Raw genomic sequence first — 19,919 nt, forward strand, 5'->3', positions numbered from 1 at the left:
TCTGAATCATGTGAGGCGGGTGCAGACCCCTGGAGGCCCTAGAGAACGGCTCCTGCCATTTCCTCCCTAAGGGGGAGAGGACACCAGCAGCACCTTTTCCCCCAAGAGGCTGCATGGGGGACAGAGGGTGCTGCGGTGGAGGAAAGGTCAGCCTCCATGGAGCGCACTGCAGCTGTCACTTTTATTGTGGTGGCAGCAGCAGGTGATGGAGCAGAATTTTCAACCTTTTGCTCTCTTAGCAAACTGTATTCTTTCTGTGGCATCAATGTCAGGAGTCCCGCTTCCCAGCTTGATCACACAGTAAGCACAGGTGATTAAAAAGGAGGATTTATTACCAAAACGAACAGCTATCTCCAGATGCTCCAACGAAGCGTCTTGCACCATCAGTCTCCTGAATTTGAGGTGTCAACAATTTTGGTCGGCCCTCATGCATTTTTCCTTCATGAAATCCAGCCCTCTTTGGGCACCCCTACTGTAGGCTCTCTGCCGAATGCTTTGCTGGGCAGTCAACTCTAAATGCTCTATCCCTATCCCTAACCCCAACCTTAAACTTAACCCTAACCCTAGCTCCAGCCCTAGCCCTAACTTTCGTTCTAACCCTAACCCAGGGGTCAGCAAGGTTTACCTCACCTGGGCTGGTTCACTCCAGCGGAGATCCCTCTGTGGACTGGATTGCGTACGCATGTGAGCGCACACGCACGCCTGTGATTTCCAGCAGACATTTCTGGTGTCTGAACAGACATGATTTTCGTACTGCAGAAGTGAGTACCCATGCCGCGCTGGTTTGCGCAGCACGCGGGAACTCACTGAGCGGGTGGCTTGGTTCGGGGGCAGCTCGTGGGCCAGTTAAGCCCCGTGGGCCGCTTGTGGCCCATGGGCCTTAGTTACCCCTGCTCTAAACCTACTTCTAGCCCTAGCCGCTTGCCTTTGCCCTAACCCTAAAGCAAACCTTAACCTTAACCATAGCCCTGTCCGTAACACTAACACGAACTCTAAACCTCTAAAGCCCTAGCTCCAACCCTATCCCTGTCCCTAAACTAACCTTCACCTTGACCCCAACCCTACTGGGCAGCCCTAGCTCCACGTCCAACCAGTGGCGAGCCAGTGTGGTGTAGTGGTTAAGAGCAGTAGTCTCGTAATCTGGTGAACTGGGTTCGCTTCCCCACTCCTTCACATGCAGCTGCTTGGTGACCTTGGGCTAGTCACACTTCTCTGAAGTCTCTCAGCCTCACAGAGTGCTTGTTGTGGGGGAGGAAGGGAAAGGATATTGTTAGCCGCTTTGAGACTCCTTAGGGTAGTGATAAAGTGGGATATCAAATCCAAACTCTTCTTCTTCTTCCAACCCTAATGAGAGCCCTAACCCTACCTCACCCTACCTCTAGCTCTAGCCCTGGTCCTCACCCTAACTCTAAGCCTAACCCTAAGCCATAAGCCTAAGCCAAAACTATTCAAAGTTTGACCAAGTTACAATTTCTTCTACTAGTGGCAAAGATGTTGCTGCAGAAATATCATCAATCTGTTAGAGGACTGGGGGAACCCCAAACATTGATTTCTAAGGGACAAGGGGGTTGTGTTTAAACCCTTGTACTGACAGCATAACAGTATTTCTAGTCCTAATCACCTCAATTTCCAGACTGCTGGATCATGTGCTCCCCTTGTTGCTGGATCAGGCTGAAGAACAGTGCGCACAGAACCAGTTTGCATGCAATGCTGCTCTGCTGGCCAGGGATATTCCTACATGCGCATGGTAAACCCATCCAAGCTGGACAGAAACCTTTCTTGCTCACCACTCCTTTGTGGAGAAATTGGCTTTTGGTACAGCAGTTTGAAGCCACAAAGGCATTTGGTGGCTGTGAGTGAGTTAGCCCGTCTCTCTGAGGCTCAGCTTCCCGAACATCATAACCTATACTAGTAAAACCTTTGCCTGACAGGAGTTTACCACAATGACACCAGGTAAAAATGCAAAACATTTATTGGAGTGTTTCGTACAAAAGGTTTCTGGTCAGAAAAGGTATATTACAAATCCTTGAAAAAGACAGAATTTGGCATGCATATCCATAATAAAGCAAAACAAATTTGAAATGCTAACGTTTAGATCAGTTTCCTCCAAAGGATGGGCAATGCCAACGCCATCTCTTCCGCAGCATGCACTCCGAGTCTTTCCTGCCACCATGCAGAACAGCTGCTTCATGAACAAAACCTGCAAGTCAGAAATTCACTCTACAAAAATAAAAGTTATAATAAGGAAATCCTTTCTGAATGAAGAGGCAAAGTTTGCAACACTTCTTTAGAGGTTCAAATAGCTTATTGCGTGTGGATTTAGTGTCAATTGACAGGGCATGGGGCAGGCAGGTGTGTTTCGCCCACAGAGCAGTCTGCCCAAGACATCAGGAAGCGGAAACATGCTCAGTCATCCTACTGCTATGGTGAGAAGCAAAGACTCACCCCCATCCCCCAGCAAGCAACCCAGAGGTTTTCCACATCTTTTTAAGGGTTTGCTCTCTAGACTTTAGCATTTCAAGGCAGCATTAAAATTTTCTAATAACCATATATGAATAACAGCTCAGAGAGAATATAAATTTGCTTTTTCTAAGGGCAACCCCGCCCCCAAACATTCTGTCTCTCAGGTTGCAGCCCAACACCTCCACTCCCCAGTGGGAGCAAACAGAGTGGAAACTGAGGCCGGGAGGGAACTGGCCTCTCAGATGGGCTCCCACCTAGAGACAGAAAGTGGGATTTGGGGACCACTGGATTGGTGGGACAAGATCCATCCGGGCTGAACACAACTCAAGTGAGGTGAGGGGCATCAACCTTGTGGGACCCTAGCCAAGGTCGTCCTGATCGTAAAGACTGGACGCTGCTGGGCTCGGCCCTTTGAAGGCTTTTCACAGCGCTCAGCTCCTGGTTCTGGTTCTGCACTCCCTGACACAGCCCGAGACCGAGGGAGACAGTGCAAGGAGCGGTTGACACTGGCCTTGGCGTTTTCACAGCAACTGTTCTGGAATGGCGGTTTGGGGGGGGGGTTCAGGGAGACCAAGAGGAGGGTGCCCTCCACAGCCGGTGGCCACCCTAAGAGCATGGCAAACAGCAGCACTTGGGGACTCTGCTCAGGTCCCTGGCTCAGCTTTGCAGAGCAGTCAGGAACCCCCCTCCTCCTCCCCTCTGGCTCAGGCCAGCACAAGAAGAGCAGCCTGCTTAGCCCAGTAGCACATTTGCACCTTCACATCTTTAGTATTCACAGGAACAAGGAGACTGGCCTTGGAAGAGCAGCTGTGAGCACAGCAGGTGGCCAAGAAGCTTGTAAGCCGGACCTGAGAAACAGAATTCAGAGGTACAAGAGAGCAATGTCTATGGCAAACACCCTCAGCCCCTGGTCAAGCTGAGCAGAAGGAGCGTCATGCGGTAGAGGGGGAGGCAGAAGCCATACTTCCAAAAGGAGTGCTTTCCGCAAGTGGCTCTATGAAACAGAGTTCAACTTCTAAATCTAATATGCTTCTCTACCACGTGGCATCATTAAAATACCTGTGGAATATTAGCACCTCTGGGGTTTTTGTTTTTATTTTTAAATATAAAGTAGGACATTTTGTTCCCCAACCCATCCATTCCCACCCAACTTGCTCTGCACCAAAGCCTTGCCCGGCAACCCTCCCACCCTCCCCACAAGACCCTATGAACCAGAATATCTGCAGGGCTGTATCTCCTCTCTGTACACGTGCCACTAAAAGCATCATGGGCTGAGCCAGAGCCCTGGGGCCCCAGGAGTGGGTGGCAGGAGCTCCGCCCCCTCACTGCTGCAAGTGGGATATGCTGCTTGCTGGCGCCACTAACTCTGCCCCAGATGCAGCCCTGCTTGCCCCTCAAGGGGATCCAGGGCTGCCGGGAGAACATCACACACCACTTTTGGACAGGTGCTGCTCAGCCAAGGCAGCTTCTTTGGTGGAGAACAGCTGTGCCAAGGATTCTGCAAGGCCAAGGGTGGGGTGGGGAGAAGCTGAGCTGCCCTAGGAGGGGGTCACTGCCCACCTGCTCCAAATACTTATCACCTACCTGTCCATACCTTGTCCTCTCACTCTGGGAGGTGGTGCAGATCAGGGCTGAGCAAGCAGCCGCAGCATCTTCCCTAAACTCCCCTTCCAAACAAAGCACCCTGGAACTTGCAAGGCTGCCCAATGGGAGGGACCCATTGAGGCATGGGGCAACACTGCTCACAGTGCAACACTGAGCTTGCCTCTGCCCCCTCTGGGCAGTGTGGAGCGAGCTGCAAGGAAGAGGGACTCGGCAGAAGACGTCCCACATCCCCACCCACCACTGGTCTCCAGTGGCAAGACAAGCAGACAAGTCGCTTCTGGTTTTTTACTGCAGAGGATGGAGCAACACAGACCTCCAAGTGGAATCTCAGCATCCGACACGTATTGTGTGAGGGCTCAACTCTGGATTTTGAGGGCAGAAACAGTTCCCACAAAATCTAGACTTCGTAAGTGCTGGCCTTCAAGTGAGTTGCATCCATTGGATTCAGTGGGCCTTTGACTTGATTTGATACAACCCTGTTTCTAGGGTCATTCCGCAAGGAAGCAGCAATCTTAACCTCACTTACCTGGGAGTAAGCCCCACTGAAATCAACAAGACTTACTTCCGAGTAGACATGGTTAGGATTGTTCCCTGCTTGAAAGCATGGCAGCAGAACTTAGGCAGAGGAAGTTCTGCAATGACTTCAAACAAGCCTTGCCTTAAATCAGTGCTTCTCACTTCATCTCAGCTTCTGAGACCTCCATGCTCCACAGAGCTGCCCAAACTGTTTCAAGAGTCATTCTGTCCTAGGAGCTCCAGGCCTTCTGAGGCACACCTAGGGTCAATGGCATGAAAAGATCACTAATCCTCACATTTGCCACCTGGTTTTATCTGCACAACCACTGGGGTTGCCCCTGAGGGCATAGGCAGGCTTACACCCAGGGTCACTGCTTGACCACTTCCCCCCAGTACAAGAACAGGAGGGCCACAGAAGCAGACTGTCCACTCCAGAGTGGCAACTTTAGCCATGCTTTCTCTTCCCTGGAAACTCCTGGAGCTGCATCACTCTTTGGCTTGCAAGTAGGACAACAAAGTAGACCATGGGCATTGCAAAGGGAAAGCAAATCTTCAAAAGATGGTGGCAGTTCTGGCTGATTCAAGTTCTCTCTTTAAGAAGTTTACTAAGGAACCATCTCCAAGAAAGAAAGAAAAAAAGGAGTGATCATATGCAATGTATAAAAATAGTTTCAGTGACTCTGGGCAGAGTCCCTGGGCAGAGCAAAAAAAGGAGAAAAGACGAGCAGAGACGGTTTCCCTTCCTCTCACATGACGGTGCAGCCCCTGGAGGTGGTCCTGGGATCCCCCTGGAGATAGAGAAGGAAGGAGGGGCATCAGGAAGCTCCCCAGGTGGCCCCGGCAGAACCCTCTCTCCTGCCCCGGCTAAAGATCAGAGAGGCAACTTGGATAGAGCTCAGCCTAGCTGTCCTCTTAGCAGCTTCTACCACTTGGGGACCGACCACCCTAGAGAGAGGCAGGGTGTGTGTACCACAGCCAGTTGGGTGCAGGAAGGAAAGGAGAGCAGCTCCTGGCACCACCCACAGCAGAGATGAGCAGCTGGGAGTCCCTCCCTCCCAGAATCTACCCTCACAAGTCCTCACCTTTTCAAAGTGGGAACGCTCCCTCTGCCACCCCAGGGAGGAAGAGACTCCTGACTTGGCCAATTTCTTCACTTTCCCTTCTTGAGCAGAGTCAACTCCCAACTCCTTTAGTTACCTTTGATAACTAAAAGGCTGGGCCTAAGCTGCTCAGCCTCGCTGTATGTGTGTGTGTGTGTGTGTGTGTGTGTGAGAGAGAGAGAGAGAGAGCGCGCGCAGCTGCCCCTTAGGAGAGACCAAGGTACCCCATTGTCTCCTTGGAACCACCCCCAAACCATGGCTGCAGTTAGGCCCCAATCGATTCAACCCTTGGTGGGTGGGTGGGTGGAAGTGTTTTTTCTTCCAGCTACCTGCTGGTGAAAGAGGTCTTCCTCCCCAAACTCTGCCTCCTCATCTTCCTCCCCGTTGTCCTGCAGCACAGCAGATGACTGAGTCAAACTCCTCACAGCAACTTCCTGAGAAGAAGTAGGAGAAACACAGCTCATGTTGAGTGTAGCAGGTGCTCAGTGAATGCTCAAAGGCAGCTTCTTTGTCATGTCCTTGCATCAAAAGCAAGGCAACCTTTTCTTCACTATTTGGCTTCTCCAGCACCCCCACCCGCAGCGCCCCCCTTCGGAGGACCAACCTCTCCATCAGAGTTCACCAGGTAGGTGCGGACACTGGTCCCGGTGCCCCAACTGGTCTGGTGCTTCCACACAAGGACCGAAGGTGGGCTGTGGGCCACCCCAGCATCAGCTGCCCAGATCTAGCAAGAAAGAGACTCCCTCATTCACAGGCAGGGCACCCTTGATCCTTCACCACGCCAGAGGGAGCAGCTCTCCAAGCTGACCCCAATGGCCAGCCCTCCAAGTGGCAGAGGCACCCCCCCCCCCAGTCGCAGGGAGCCTTTTCTCCACAGGCTGCAGGAAACAACCAAGGAGGTTCTGCGTTGGGCACGGAAGGTGGGCAGAGTGTGAGCAGGTCTCTGGACACTGGGCAACCAATGAGGGCAACCTCCCTTCCAATGAGGAGGCCTTTTCTCCCGAGGAAAGAGCCATGACTTACTGTGACTGCCTGCCCAGCCCGGAGGACATATTTTGGGGTAAATTTGTAAGCCACCTCTTCTCCCTGGCCAATCTTTTTCTTCAGCCTCCAGTTCCCAAGAGATTGATCCTGAGGGAGAAGCAGCGGGACTCAGGGAGCAGCAAAACCAGTCCCAGGGCCAGGCCAGCCAAGGAGGGAAGCCTGAAGGCTCCAACAGGGCTTCTGAGCCAAGACCTCTCTTCCCGCCGCCTACCTTGTCAGAGCGGTTCTTCAGCTGAACATACTTCCCCTCTGGGTCCACGTCCTCGATGCTGATGCTGCCCTTGGCAGAAGCCTGCTGGGAAGTCTGGAAGGCGCTGCTACTGCTGGCACTGCTGCTCCTGGTGCCCAACCTGCTGGAGCCACTGCCAGAGAGCTCCTCTGCTATTTCCAGGCGCTTCCGCTTCCCCCGGGAGGAGCGGGTGGCGGAAATGCCGCTGCTGGACGAGGAGGTGGCCCGCGAGACAGTGATACGGGCTGAGGGGCTGGGGGACAGCTTCAGCCTGGCGGGGAAAGGCAGGCGAGGGTCAGCGGGCAAGAGAAGTGAGGGAAGGGCCTGCAGCCCATCCAGCCAAAGAACCAAGCTGCTGGCGCCACTGCCCAACACAGAGTAGCACCCATGTGCGCTCTGCTCCTTCCTCTCTCTCCCTGCTTCCTCCCTCCGTACCTCTCCTCTTCCCCTTCGAGGAGCTTCCGGTAGGCGCTGATCTCCATGTCCAGGGCCAGCTTGACATCCAGGAGCTCCTGGTACTCCATCAGCTGCTGCTGCATCTGGTCCCGCATCTCTGTCATCTCCCTCTCCTTGGCGTCCAGCATCTTCCGGAACTTCTCTCGCTCACCAGCCATCAGCTCCTCCAGCTCCCGTATCCGGTCTTCTGCGGCGTTCGCCTGCAGGAGAAAGAATAGCGCTGGCCTGGGACCCAGAGAGAGAAAGCCTCCCAGGTGGAAGGGCACTGTGAAAGGAAAGGGGGGCTAGGCCAAAGCACTGTGCAAGCATCCCCTCCCTCACCCAGCCCAAGGGCAGGGCCAACCCCACAGGGAAGGCCTGGATCAGAAACAATCGACTGGAAAGGAACACTTGAACAATCCCATACGAGAAACACTCCTGAGCTGAAAGGAGTTACTACAAATAAACACAGGAGCTTCTCTGGGAGGTATAAAAGGGCACACGTAGTACAAGGTAGCTTTGTGGGACCAGGACAGCCCCGGGCAGTCCAGAGCTGAGACTGGAAGGCAGAAGGGCGTGTGAGAGACTGCCTTTACCTCACCTGCTTCTGCAGCCCTGAAAGCTGGTAGCTGAGGGATTCAATCCTCACGTGGGCCTCCTTCAGCTCCTCCCGAGCAGCACTGGCAGCTTTGTCGTTCTGATCAGAGCAGAGTTTGGCATTCTCCAGCTGACAGGAGATGGAGGAAAGCGTCAGGCTGCTCCCAGGGCTCTTCTGCCTGGAGATCTGCTGTACAAGGCACTGGGCACTCCCCCCCCAGCCCCCAACGCCAAGGAGCACCACAGAGAGTAACAGATTCCAGGAGGGAGCTCCTGAAGCCCCTTGAACAGAGCTGCCCAGAAGCACTCCTGGCCACTGACGTGGAAGGAGTGCAAGGCCAAATGGACAGCAGCCTCCTCCCACGCCAAGCCTTTCCCAGCCCACTCAGCATCTGCCTCCTCCCTCACCTTGGCCTGGTAGGTCTGCTCCACCTCCAGCTTGTAGAGCCGGACCTGCTCGTCATGCTGCCGCCGAAGGTCTTCTAGCGTCTGGGAGAGTTTGGACTCGCACTCCTGCTGGCGGCTGCTATCCACCTCCACCAACTGGCGCTCGTGCCGCTTCCGTGTCTCCCGCACCTCCTGGGAGTGGGGAGCAAACCCAGGCCAGGGCTCAGGCTCGCAAGACCCCTTGCAGGAACCAGCCCAAACACAACAGGAAGACTGAGAAGTACATCATCACACTCACTTTCTCAGGCCCATTCGGGGTGGAGAGTGCTGGCAAATGCCTATTCCAGGAAGATTCATAAAATGCAGGGAAACCTCAAAAGGGAATTGGGTGGTAGGAGAGGTCTCCTGCCTCCCAGCCCCAATGCAGCAGGTCCCAAAGGTGGGCATGACCCACTGCAGACATCCTGGAAATCCAGTCATCAGGTGCCACCGTCCCCACCTCACATCCAGCCCCAAGATCTGGGCTGGGGAGTGATCTGGGTGCTGGACCAAGCCTGCCCTTTGCACCTCTGAGCTGCCAGCTGGGGTCTGGAGGGACTCCTGCTCCCCCACCGCCAATACAGGGTCACACAAGTGCCTCCAGCATAAGAGAGGGACTTGGAGGAAAGGAATGAAGCTCCTTGGGTGCACACCCTGCTCCCTGGTGACCAGAGCAAAAAAGGCATCAGGGAAAACACTCCTGGTGGGGGCAAATGTGAGGAACAAGAACAACAGGATAGGTGGCTACTTTTCCCTGGCATGCTCAAAGGGACCCTTCTCCTTCACAGCTCAAACCCAGCAGGACCGTGATGGAGAAGGGGGCCCTGTCTCCTCTCCCTCCCTGCCCACTCACCCCACCCCACCCAATGGCAGCCGCCGCCCAAGCAACCCAGCAGCCGCAGCAGGTTCTACCTCTTCAAAAATGTTCCTCCTGAAGTCAAGCTCCTCTTGCAGACTCTGGCAGCGATTCTCCAGGTCCACCCGCATCAGAGTCTCCTTCTCCAGCTGCTTCTTTGCCACAGCGTGACCATCTTCTGACTGGGAAAGGCATTGAAGGCAGAGAGTGTGAAAGGGGAGCAAGTGTCCAAATGTCCAGGGGAGTCGTGCTGGAGATGGGTCCTGCACACTTCCCACTGCCTGCCCAACCTCTTGGCTCAACACGAGACATGGTCAGCCTCAATTCACACATGCAGTTCTAGCAGCTGCATTGGGGCCTAAATCTGACTGTGCCTTTTCCAAGCCCATTCAGAGCCAAGGCCTCCGCAGCCTTGCTGGATGCAACCAAGCAGGGTGGCTGGGGGCTCTGAGAAGGCACTTCGCACAGCACCTTATGCTGTTGGCAGCACTGCCACAGACTGGCCTCCCAATTTAGACATGCAAATACTGACTATGAGTACTCCTTATGGAAGAAGTTACACTTCAACCATGTAGGCGGAGGGAGTCCCAAGATAGTGTGCCTCCACCCCCAAAACAGACACCAGCAGTCAGCAACTCCTAGAGAAGCCCTGTCCCCGTCCAAGATGAGCCTCATGTGGCACATTAGCACCATCAGAGCAAACAGGAGGACAAATTTCAGCACCTGACAAAGAATAATTTGGTCCAGAGAGGAACAGCTTCCACACAGCTCCTGGAGTGAGAAATGGTGGGGGGGAGGGGGAAGGGATGAAACCTGCCAACATGTCCCTTCGGCTACAGGCAGGTGCTGAAACCCCAGCATTTCTTAGGCCTTGTTCAAGTTTGGGGCAACCCCAAGGACTCAGCCAAGGACTCCCATGGTTCCAAGTAGGCCATGAGGGAAACAGCCTCTGGCTTCCTTACGCTGCCAGACTACCGGAGCCAAGGAACCTGGAGCCGGGACTTCATTTTGGCATCTTAGCATCAGCAAGAGACTCAAAGCAGCAGGAGCTCAGCCCAGAGACAAGGGAGGCCCTTGCACACAGCTGACCCGCAGCCGGGCTATTCTGGGATCAGGAAATCAGGAACCAGGGATGAAGATGATGCCTATGGAGCGACTGCAGATGGCCCCTTCCCTGCTGCTTCTCAGGATGCTCTCTGCCTCTGCTGTGGTAACCCCCCCCCCTTACCTTGGCCAGCTGTGCACGCAGGTCGGCCACCTCCACCTCCAGGTTGCGCTTCTCTGTCAGGGTTGCCGTGAGTTCTGCTTCGCTCCGATGGAAGAGGACTTCCAGCTCCTTGATGCGGCCCTGAGATGTGGACCACTCCCCATCTTTCTTTTTGTAGCTATGGAAGGAAGGAAAGGAAGACTCAAAAGCAGCTTCCGCTGTCATCCGAGTCGTAACAAACTCCTGCAAGATCTGGCCCCTCCTCACCCTGGGGCTATGGGCAGATCACCTCCTCAAAGCATTGCAGCACCAGGTCATTCTGCCTCTAGCAATCAGAGCCGAACTGACAGACATCAAGGGAAGTGTTCCTGCATAGCAAACATGTGACCTCTGTCTCTCTCGCGTGCATATATACACGCACACAAAGGGTGACAGGAAAACTACCGTATTTTTCGCCCTATAGGGCGCACTGGCCCATAGGACGCACCTCGGGTTTTTTTTTGGGGGGGGGTGAATAAAAAATATATATTCCCCCCCCAGCCGCGGGGCTGGGGCGGGGGAAGCCTGAGCTTCCCCCGACCCCTGAACAGGCTGCTATCCGCAAGCCTTGCCAGCCCGGGAGCTCCCGCCGGGCGCGCAAGGCTTGCGGACATCTGGATATAATATACAGTTTGATGACTGGGTTAAGGTATGGAAGGAAAATTTAAAATTCACAGCATGACTGCTGTCAGGGGTTCAGGAGCAGAGGCAAGGGCAAGGGAGGAAACAGAGAGCGAGGAGGAGGAGGCAGAAGAAAAGATGAGTGATGACGACGACCCGAGATCTCCAAGTCTTTCCAGTGAATCAGAAGATTCACAGAAAGGAGCACCAGTGGCCAGGGCAAGGGGGGAGCCTAGGGGGACACCCCAGGAAGATAGAGCCAGAGGGGACTCAGAGGGGAGCAGTTGGAGATCGGGACCAGCGTCACCGCCAGAGAGCAGGGAAGAGGAAGGGCGCCAGGGATCAAGCGCTGGCAGCTCACAATAGGAGGGAGGGCACGAGTCAGGAGTGGCCACACCTCCATCGGGGAGCGAAGAAACGGTCAGACGGAAAGTGGAAGGTTGGGCGCGCGCGCCAAGTTCAAATGCACAGGAAAGTGACGCAGTAGGCAGCCCGGAGAGGGAGCCAGGTCCTAAAGCCTGGCGCAAGGAGACAGGAGGGTCCGGGGGGTCGGCGTCGGAGGAGTCCCGGAGGGAGGAGACCCCGGGGGGCAGAGGGACCAAGAGGAGAACAGTCAGGCGGAAAAGGTGGAGCAGGGCTAGGATATTAAGTTGGTGCACAAGGGGCGGAGACTCAGACGGAGCTTCGCCGATCTAACCATAAGACGTAGAGTTGCACGCAGCAGCTTGAGAATGGAAACTGTAACTCAATAAAGACTTTTACTTAATGATCGCTGGCTAGCGTGATCCTCTGTGAGCTAGGATCGGGGAGCAACTCTGACAACTGCGTTAAAGGAAAATGTTATGAATATGGTATACAGGTGGTACATTACACCAGCAAAATTAGCGAAAATGTTTAAGACATGTAATAAGTGCTGGAAATGTAAAGAAAAAGAAGGGACATTCTATCATACGTGGTGGGATTGTAAGAAAGTGAAAGGCTTCTGGGAGACGATATATAATGAATTAAAAAAGATGTTAAAATATACATTTGTAAAGAAACCAGAGGCTGTTCTTTTAGGAATGGTAGGAAATGAAATAAATAGAAAGGACTGTAAACTTTTCCAATACGCAGTAACAGCAGCAAGAATATTATTGGCCCAAAAATGGAAACAGGAGGAATTACCGACGCTCGAAGAATGAAACTGATGGACTATGCAGAACTGGACAAATTAACTGGGAAGATCAGATATCTACGTGACCAAAAGTTCATCGAGGACTGGGGGAAATTTGTCAAGTATCTCAAAAGTATATGTGATGAGCAAACAACGCTGGTGGGGTTTCAAGAAGTTCTGTGAAATTTGAGGAGTATTGTCAAAATGAAATAAGATTGGGAAGGTATACTTAAAGGCAATACTAAATAAGGGAATGTGTAATCAAAAATTAAATATGGATGTTTGTCAGAGAAGCTGAAGGAAGTCCAAAAGAGATCCATCAGCAGTTTGATCCATCTTTTAGATTTAGGGGAGCTAGTCTCAAACGTTTGTTGGGGGAGACCTAGGTTTTTTTTGTGGGGGGAGTTATTTGTCCTGTCTTCACGCTTTTTATGATGGAGGACCACTGTAGCCATCCCCAACGACACATTCTCAAGATGGAGGGGGAGGGAACAGGTGCTGTCGCCTGCGGTTCCTGCGCAATGTTTGCCATCTTGCCAAAGGTTGCAGGCAGCTTTACCTGCAGCAATTGCATGTTGATTGCCCTCTTAAAAGACAAAGTCCAGCAACTGGAGGAACGTGTAGCAACGCTCCAAAGAATTAGAGAGCTGGAGCTATTCTTGGAAGCAACAGACCACACCGTCTCCATCAAGGAGGAGACAGGGGACTCCCCTGAGAAGGAGGCTAGTTCACCAACACAGGAGCCAGATATATGGAGAAACGTGACTCAAAGAAGTAGGAGGCCCAGGGTTCGTTCTGATTGTTTAGAAATACACAATCGCTTTGAGGTCCTCTCCCCTAGCATGGAAGACGAAGAGCAGACTCCATTTGAGGATCTCTCCCTCATTACAGTCGATCAGGTATATGAAGACGAGCAGCAAAGTCAGTCCTCAGGGAATGTGCAGGCGACCTTGGAACGGACAGCTCACGGAAGAACCCCGACCAAACCTAAGAGGAGGCGTGTAGTGGTGATAGGGGATTCCCTACTGAGGGGAACAGAAACAGTGATTTGTGGGCCTGACAAGATGTCTCGGGAAGTGTGCTGTCTCCCCGGGGCTAAAATCCAAGATGTAACTGAACGACTGCAAGGAATCATAAAACCCACTGACAAATACCCCTTCCTCTTGGTTCATGTGGGAACCAATGACACTGCAAGCAATAGCGTCCAGAAGATCAAAAGAGACTACAAGGCTCTCGGCAGGAAATTGAAGCAACTAAATGCACAAATTGTCATCTCATCTCTCCTCCCAGTTGAACGACGTGGCCCAGGGAGAGAGGGAAAAATCGTGGAAGTGAACAGCTGGCTTCGCAAATGGTGTAAACAGGAACGGTTTGGATTCTTAGATCACGGACTGCAGTTTCTTGAAGATGGACTTCTGGCAAGTGATGAGCTGCACCTCACAACGGTTGGGAGAAATGTTTTTGCCAAAAATCTCAGAAACCTCATCAGGAGGGCTTTAAACTGACTAATGTGGGGGAGGAAGACAGTGCTCCTGAAGGTAGGAGCCTATCAATTGATGAAGATGATCATCCAAATGTCATAGACCAAATGGAGCAAACAGCACGCAGACCTAGTGGTGGGAGGAAAAAATCCTTAAATAAGAGACACGGGGGAATGATTAATGGACTTCAATGTCTGTACACTAATGCGCAAAGCATGGGAAATAAACAAGATGAGCTTGAGCTCTTGGTACAGCAAACTAAATATGACATAATAGGCATCACTGAAACCTGGTGGGATAAGTTCCACGATTGGAATGTAATAATGGGGGGATACAATCTATTTCAGAGAAACAGACCAGACAAGAAAGGAGGAGGAGTGGCGTTATATGTCAGAGATGTGTATACCTGTGAAGAGATCCAAGATTTAGAACCTCAAAGCCAAAGTGAGAGCATTTGGGTCAAAATTAAGGGAGAGAAGAATAACAGGGACCTCATTGTGGGAGTTTACTATAGATCCCCAAGCCAAACGGAGGACATAGATGATGCCTTCCTGGAACAGATGGCCAAGCATGCAAAAGGAAGGGAGATAGTAGTAATGGGGGACTTCAATTACCCGGATATTTGTTGGATGTCAAACTCAGCCAAGAGCATAAGGTCAAACAGATTCCTCACTGGCCTTGCAGACAATTTCATTGTACAGAAAGTGGGAGAAGCAACAAGAGGAACAGCCATTTTAGATCTGGTCCTAACCAATGTTGATGACCTGGTTAGTGGGGTAGAAGTGGAAGGATCATTAGGCGCGAGTGATCATGCTGTTCTGAAGTTTACTACACAGCGGAAAGGAGCAGCCAAGCATACTAGGACTCGATTTCTTGACTTTAAGAAAGCCGACTTCATAAAACTTAGGGAAGTGCTGGGTGAGATCCCATGGACAGTAATACTAAAAGGAAAGGGAGTTCACGATGGCTGGGAGTTTGTTAAGAGGGAGATACTAAAAGCACAACGTCAGGCAATACCAATGAGACGGAAACATGGAAGGTGCCTAAAGAAGCCTGGGTGGCTAAAGAACTTTTAACTGAGTTAAGATTTAAAAAGGATGTGTACAAAAAATGGAAAAGGGGGGAAACCACCAAAGAGGAATTCAAACAAATAGCCAGCACGTGTAGACACAAAGCCAGAAAAGCTAAAGCACAGAATGAACTCAGGCTTGCTAGAGAGGTTAAAAGCAAAAAAAAAGGCTTTTATGGGTATGTTCGTAGCAAAAGGAAGAACAAAGAAACAATGGGGTCACTCAGAGGAGAAGATGGTGAAATGCAAACAGGGGACACAGAAAGGGCTGAACTCCTCAATGCCTTCTTTGCCTCAGTCTTCTCCGATAAGGAAAACAATGCCCGACCTAAAGAATTTGGAGCAAATGATTCAGCAAAGGAAACACAGCCCAGAATAACTAAGGAGATAGTACAAGAATACTTGGCCAGTTTAGATGTATTCAAGTCTCCAGGGCCAGATGAACTGCATCCAAGAGTATTAAAAGAACTGGCAGGTGTGATCTCAGAACCACTGGCAGTCATCTTTGAGAATTCCTGGAGAACAGGCTAAGTCCCGGCAGACTGGAGGAGGGCAAATGTTGTCCCTATTTTCAAAAAGGGGGAAAGAGAGGACCTAAATAATTATCGCCCAGTCAGTCTGACATCAATACCAGGGAAGATTCTGGAGCAGATCATTAAGCAAACAGTCTGTGAGCACCTAGAAAGGAATGCTGTGATCACCAATAGGCAGCATGGATTTCTGAAAAATAAGTCATGTCAGACTAACCTGATCTCGTTTTTTGACAGAATTACAATCCTGGTAGATGAAGGGAACGCAGTGGATGTAGCCTACCTTGATTTCAGCAAGGCATTTGACAAGGTGCCCCATGATATTCTTGTAAAGAAGCTGGTAAAATGCGGTCTTGACTATGCTACCACTCAGTGGATTTGTAACTGGCTGACTGACCGAATCCAAAGGGTGCTCATCAATGGTTCCTCTTCAACCTGGAGAAGAGTGACTAGTGGGGTGCCACAGGGTTCTGTCTTGGGCCCGGTCTTATTCAACATCTTTATCAACGACTTGGATGATGGACTCAAGGGCATCCTGATCAGATTTGCAGATGACACCAAACTGGGAGGGGTGGCTAACACCCCAGAGGACAGGATCACACTTCAAAACGACCTTGACAGATTAGAGAACTGGGCAAAAACAAACAAGATGAATTTTAACAGGGAGAAATGTAAAGTATTGCACTTGGGCAAAAAAAATGAGAGGCACAAATACAAGATGGGGGACACCTGGCTTGAGAGCAGTACATGTGAAAAGGATCTAGGAGTCTTGGTTGACCACAAACTTGACATGAGCCAACAGTGTGATGCGGCAGCTAAAAAAGCCAATGCAATTCTGGGCTGCATCAATAGGAGTATAGCATCTAGATCAAGGGAAGTAATAGTGCCACTGTATTCTGCTCTGGTCAGACCTCACCTGGAGTACTGTGTCCAGTTCTGGGCACCACAATTCAAGAAGGACACTGACAAACTGGAACGTGTCCAGAGGAGGGCAACCAAAATGGTCAAAGGCCTGGAAACAATGCCTTATGAGGAACGGCTAAGGGAGCTGGGCATGTTTAGCCTGGAGAAGAGGAGGTTAAGGGGTGATATGATAGCCATGTTCAAATATATAAAAGGATGTCACATGGAGGAGGGAGAAAGGTTGTTTTCTGCTGCTCCAGAGAAGCGGACACGAAGCAATGGATCCAAACTACAAGAAAGAAGATTCCACCTAAACATTAGGAAGAACTCCCTGACAGTAAGAGCTGTTCGATAGTGGAATTTGCTGCCAAGGAGTGTGGTGGAGTCTCCTTCTTTGGAGGTCTTTAAGCAGAGGCTTGACAACCATATGTCAGGAGTGCTCTGATGGTGTTTCCTGCTTGGCAGGGGGTTGGACTCGATGGCCCTTGTGGTCTCTTCCAACTCTATGATTCTATGATCTTAATGTATTTTTTAAAACTATTATTAAAATCTTACTTTTTTAAAAAAGGAAGGCAAGATCACATCAGAGGACTGATTTGGAAGGACCTTGCAAGTAACATGTGCATCATTTTTAAAGTGCATGTTTCTTTGTTTTAAGCGCAGAAAACCTCCAACCAATATCTGATCTGAGTCGCAGGCAGTGCAAGGCAGGGCAAAGTATTTGGAGCCTCATTCCAGATTTGCAGAAAGCAAGACCTTGATATGCTAAGCATCTGGCAGCTGACCAGAGCAGAATTTCACTTTCAGATGCAGCAGCAAACCACTGAGCGAGCGCAGGATTTTAAAAGCTCATATCCAGGACAGTAAAAATGGCACTCGCCACAAGCAGAGCAGCCAAACTTACACCAGGGAGAAGTCAATGGTTTGTCAGCAACTCAGTTTTATTCAGAGGAGACCCACGACCAAAGTCAGCCATGTCTTTTACTTTCAGTGGGTCTACTCTAAGCAACACTAACCCTGGATAAACCCTAGCGTCCATGCTCCATTGTCTTGCAACTTTAGCTCCAAGCAGAGAATGTTTCATTCAACGTGGATTCCTGGAAAAACCCCGGAGATCTGCACCCACTGGGTCCCAACTCTATTCCCCATGTCAGCATGAAGGCTAGCTAACGAACTCACCAAGAGCTTGTGAGAACTTTGGTCCTAACTTCATGTCACACGCAAAAGGTGTGCAGCAAACAGTTCCAGAGAGCCACACCTTCTGCAGGGAAGCAGCTCCTGGAGTGGGGGTGTAATTTGGAGCAAAAAAACCGTGTATGTGTGGGGTGGTGGGCTCTTAGCATCCTTTTCTCCAGCCTGCTCCCCCCCCCCCAGATTCTTTCCACAATATTTAAGGAGAGGGAATGCTTTCCTGCTGGAAAGCAGCAGGCAGGGAAAGCAGAAAGCCTCAAGACCAGCCTTGGGAAGCCTGCAGCCTGGGGTCCAAATTCAGCCCTCCAGATCTCTCTCTGTGTCCCTTGAGAATCTCTCCCTGGGTGGAAAGCATCCTCACACTGTGAGAATGCCTTCCCTTCCCTGCACAAAAAGGTGGGGGAAGGAGTGTGTGCAGCAATCTCTGATGTGTGGGTGGCCAGCCCCTCCCACCACAGGCAGCTCCCTCAGAAGGTGGTTCGTGGCCTGAAAAGGGTTTTCCACCCTGCTTCCTTCCCCTGCAGCTGGTGGGCGGGGACAAGCACATCATAGTAGCTTGTGTGCAACATGTGTTCCGGCCCAGACATGCTCACGCCTAAGCATCCTGGCAGCATGGCTTCCCTTACCTCTTGGCAAGCTCATCAAGTTCTGCTCGCAGCTTCCCAATTTCAATCTGCAGCTTGGCCCTCTCTCTGGCCGTCTCATCAAGAACTCTCCGGGCATCCGCCAACTCTGACTCATAGAGGGCCTTGATGCCGGTCACCTGCACAGAGGGGAGAATCAGGTACCCCCACCTGCCTCTGGGGAATATAAAGAGCAGCAGAAGGGTGGATGCCATTTGCCCCCCCTCCAAAGCATGGAGAAGAGGCCCCCCCCAGGCCACAGCAGGAAAGGGGCAAAAGAGGCCAAGGCCACAGCAGAGGAGCAGTGTGGAAGCCACTTTCTCCTCCCAGAGCAGCAACATCTATTATCTTCATCCTCCTGCCCCTATTTCTCCAGAAATGCTTTTTCCTGCTCCTTTCTGAACAGCCTACCTCTCAGCAACTCTGCCATTTTGGGGGGTCCTGCCCATAGAATGATTCAGTGTCATTAAAAGCAACATGAAGTGCTCAGCCAACCACTAAAAAGAAATGTTGCCCTAGCAATAGGATTGGGTCCTTATTTAGCGCTTTGGACGCCTTGGGAAAAGCAGACCAAGCGAGAGTGCTGTGCATATTCCAGCCACTCTGGAAGGGAGGCCAAGGACATCCCTGTGCAGAACTGAAGCTCTGAAATGGCACAGCTCAAGGCTGCCCCAGGAAACAAGACACTTTGCCACAAGGCTTTGTCCACAGCCAGAGGAGCGGGAAGCCCAGCCCCACCTGCAGGGCCATGGGGTCCCCATCTCTGCTCAAGCAGGAAGCTGGAAGGAAGCAAGGGAGCAGCTGAGCTAGGGGCATGCAGGCGATGACAGATGCCTCCCGACAAAGGAGGCAGCTGCTTCTTCTTTTCTTGTCCCACCAGGCTTTCCGAACTTTTTGAAGGGACCAGCACAGAAAAGGCTCTGGGAGGCCGCTGGGGTAAGAGGGGCCTCCCAAGCGCTTTCGACCAGCTCTCTCACCCAAGCCCCGAGGCAGGAGGAGGGAAGAAAAGAGCAAGAGCGGAGCGGAGCAACAAGAGGCAGCAGCTTCTCTGGCGGGAAGAAGCCGGCAGGGAGCGGCTGAGAGGGACCGGCAGCGGGGAGAAACCGACGCGAGGGGAGATCCTGCGATCCCCGAGGACAGCACACATGCACACCCACGCCCCCCCCTTAGGAAACCGCCAGAAGGTTCCGCCCCTTCTGCTCCTGGGACTCCCGGGGTGAGCTAGATGCCCTCGGGGAGACCAGCAATGGAGAGCCGCCTGGCGTGGCGAAGCGAGGCTGCCGGGGCGGCGGCTCTTCTCGCCCCCACCGCCGGGCTGTCGGGACCCGCTGGATGGCCGAGGTCGCCCTCGCGAACCCCTCCCGAGGCCCGACAGCCCCGCGAGGTGGGCCGCCAGAGGGGCGGGAGTCTCGCACAACAGCCCGGCCAGGTAGGCCGCCCCTCCTCCCTCCGTGGCGCACCTCTCTCGTGACCACCTCCTCCTTCTCGGAGACGCGCAGCAGCAGCCGGTCGTTCTCGAGCTCGAGGGCGCGCACCCGCTCGATGTAGTGGGCCAGGCGGTCGTTGAGGTGCCGCAGCTCCTCCTTCTCCTGCAGCCGCGAGATGCGCGTCGGCGACAGAGGGGTTCCGACCGGCGGCGGCGCTCTGGGGGTGCCCGGGGAGGGGGCCGGAGGGGCGGCCGAAGGCGGAGAGGAGGACATGGCGGCGACTCCTCATTCAATCCGCCCGGCACTGGGCGGGAAGGCGAGAGCGAGAGCGGCACAAAATGGCGGGCCCGCGCGCCAAGCTCGGAGGAGTCGCCGCCTCATGCGGTGCACCACGGGAAATCGAG

At 52.4% G+C, this 19,919-nt stretch overlaps 1 protein-coding gene across 1 annotated transcript; it reads right to left on the reverse strand.

Annotated features, from left to right (window-relative positions):
* Nucleotides 1–1,954: 1,954 nt before the first annotated feature.
* LMNB2 (lamin B2) lies at nucleotides 1,955–19,809 on the reverse strand. The gene is made up of 12 exons (XM_082206916.1): nucleotides 19,549–19,809; nucleotides 18,092–18,228; nucleotides 10,500–10,656; nucleotides 9,328–9,453; nucleotides 8,398–8,568; nucleotides 7,994–8,119; nucleotides 7,393–7,613; nucleotides 6,940–7,228; nucleotides 6,708–6,815; nucleotides 6,289–6,408; nucleotides 6,014–6,118; nucleotides 1,955–5,372 (listed from the first exon to the last, which is right to left on the reverse strand). The coding sequence occupies exons 1-12, from the start codon at nucleotides 19,786–19,788 to the stop codon at nucleotides 5,331–5,333; spliced, it is 1,842 nt and encodes a 613-aa protein (XP_082063042.1). The 5' UTR covers nucleotides 19,789–19,809; the 3' UTR covers nucleotides 1,955–5,330.
* Nucleotides 19,810–19,919: the final 110 nt, after the last annotated feature.

The sequence above is a fragment of the Podarcis vaucheri genome (assembly GCF_965113315.1).
Source record: "Podarcis vaucheri genome assembly, chromosome: 18".
In the NCBI taxonomy this organism is placed as follows: domain Eukaryota; kingdom Metazoa; phylum Chordata; class Lepidosauria; order Squamata; family Lacertidae; genus Podarcis; species Podarcis vaucheri.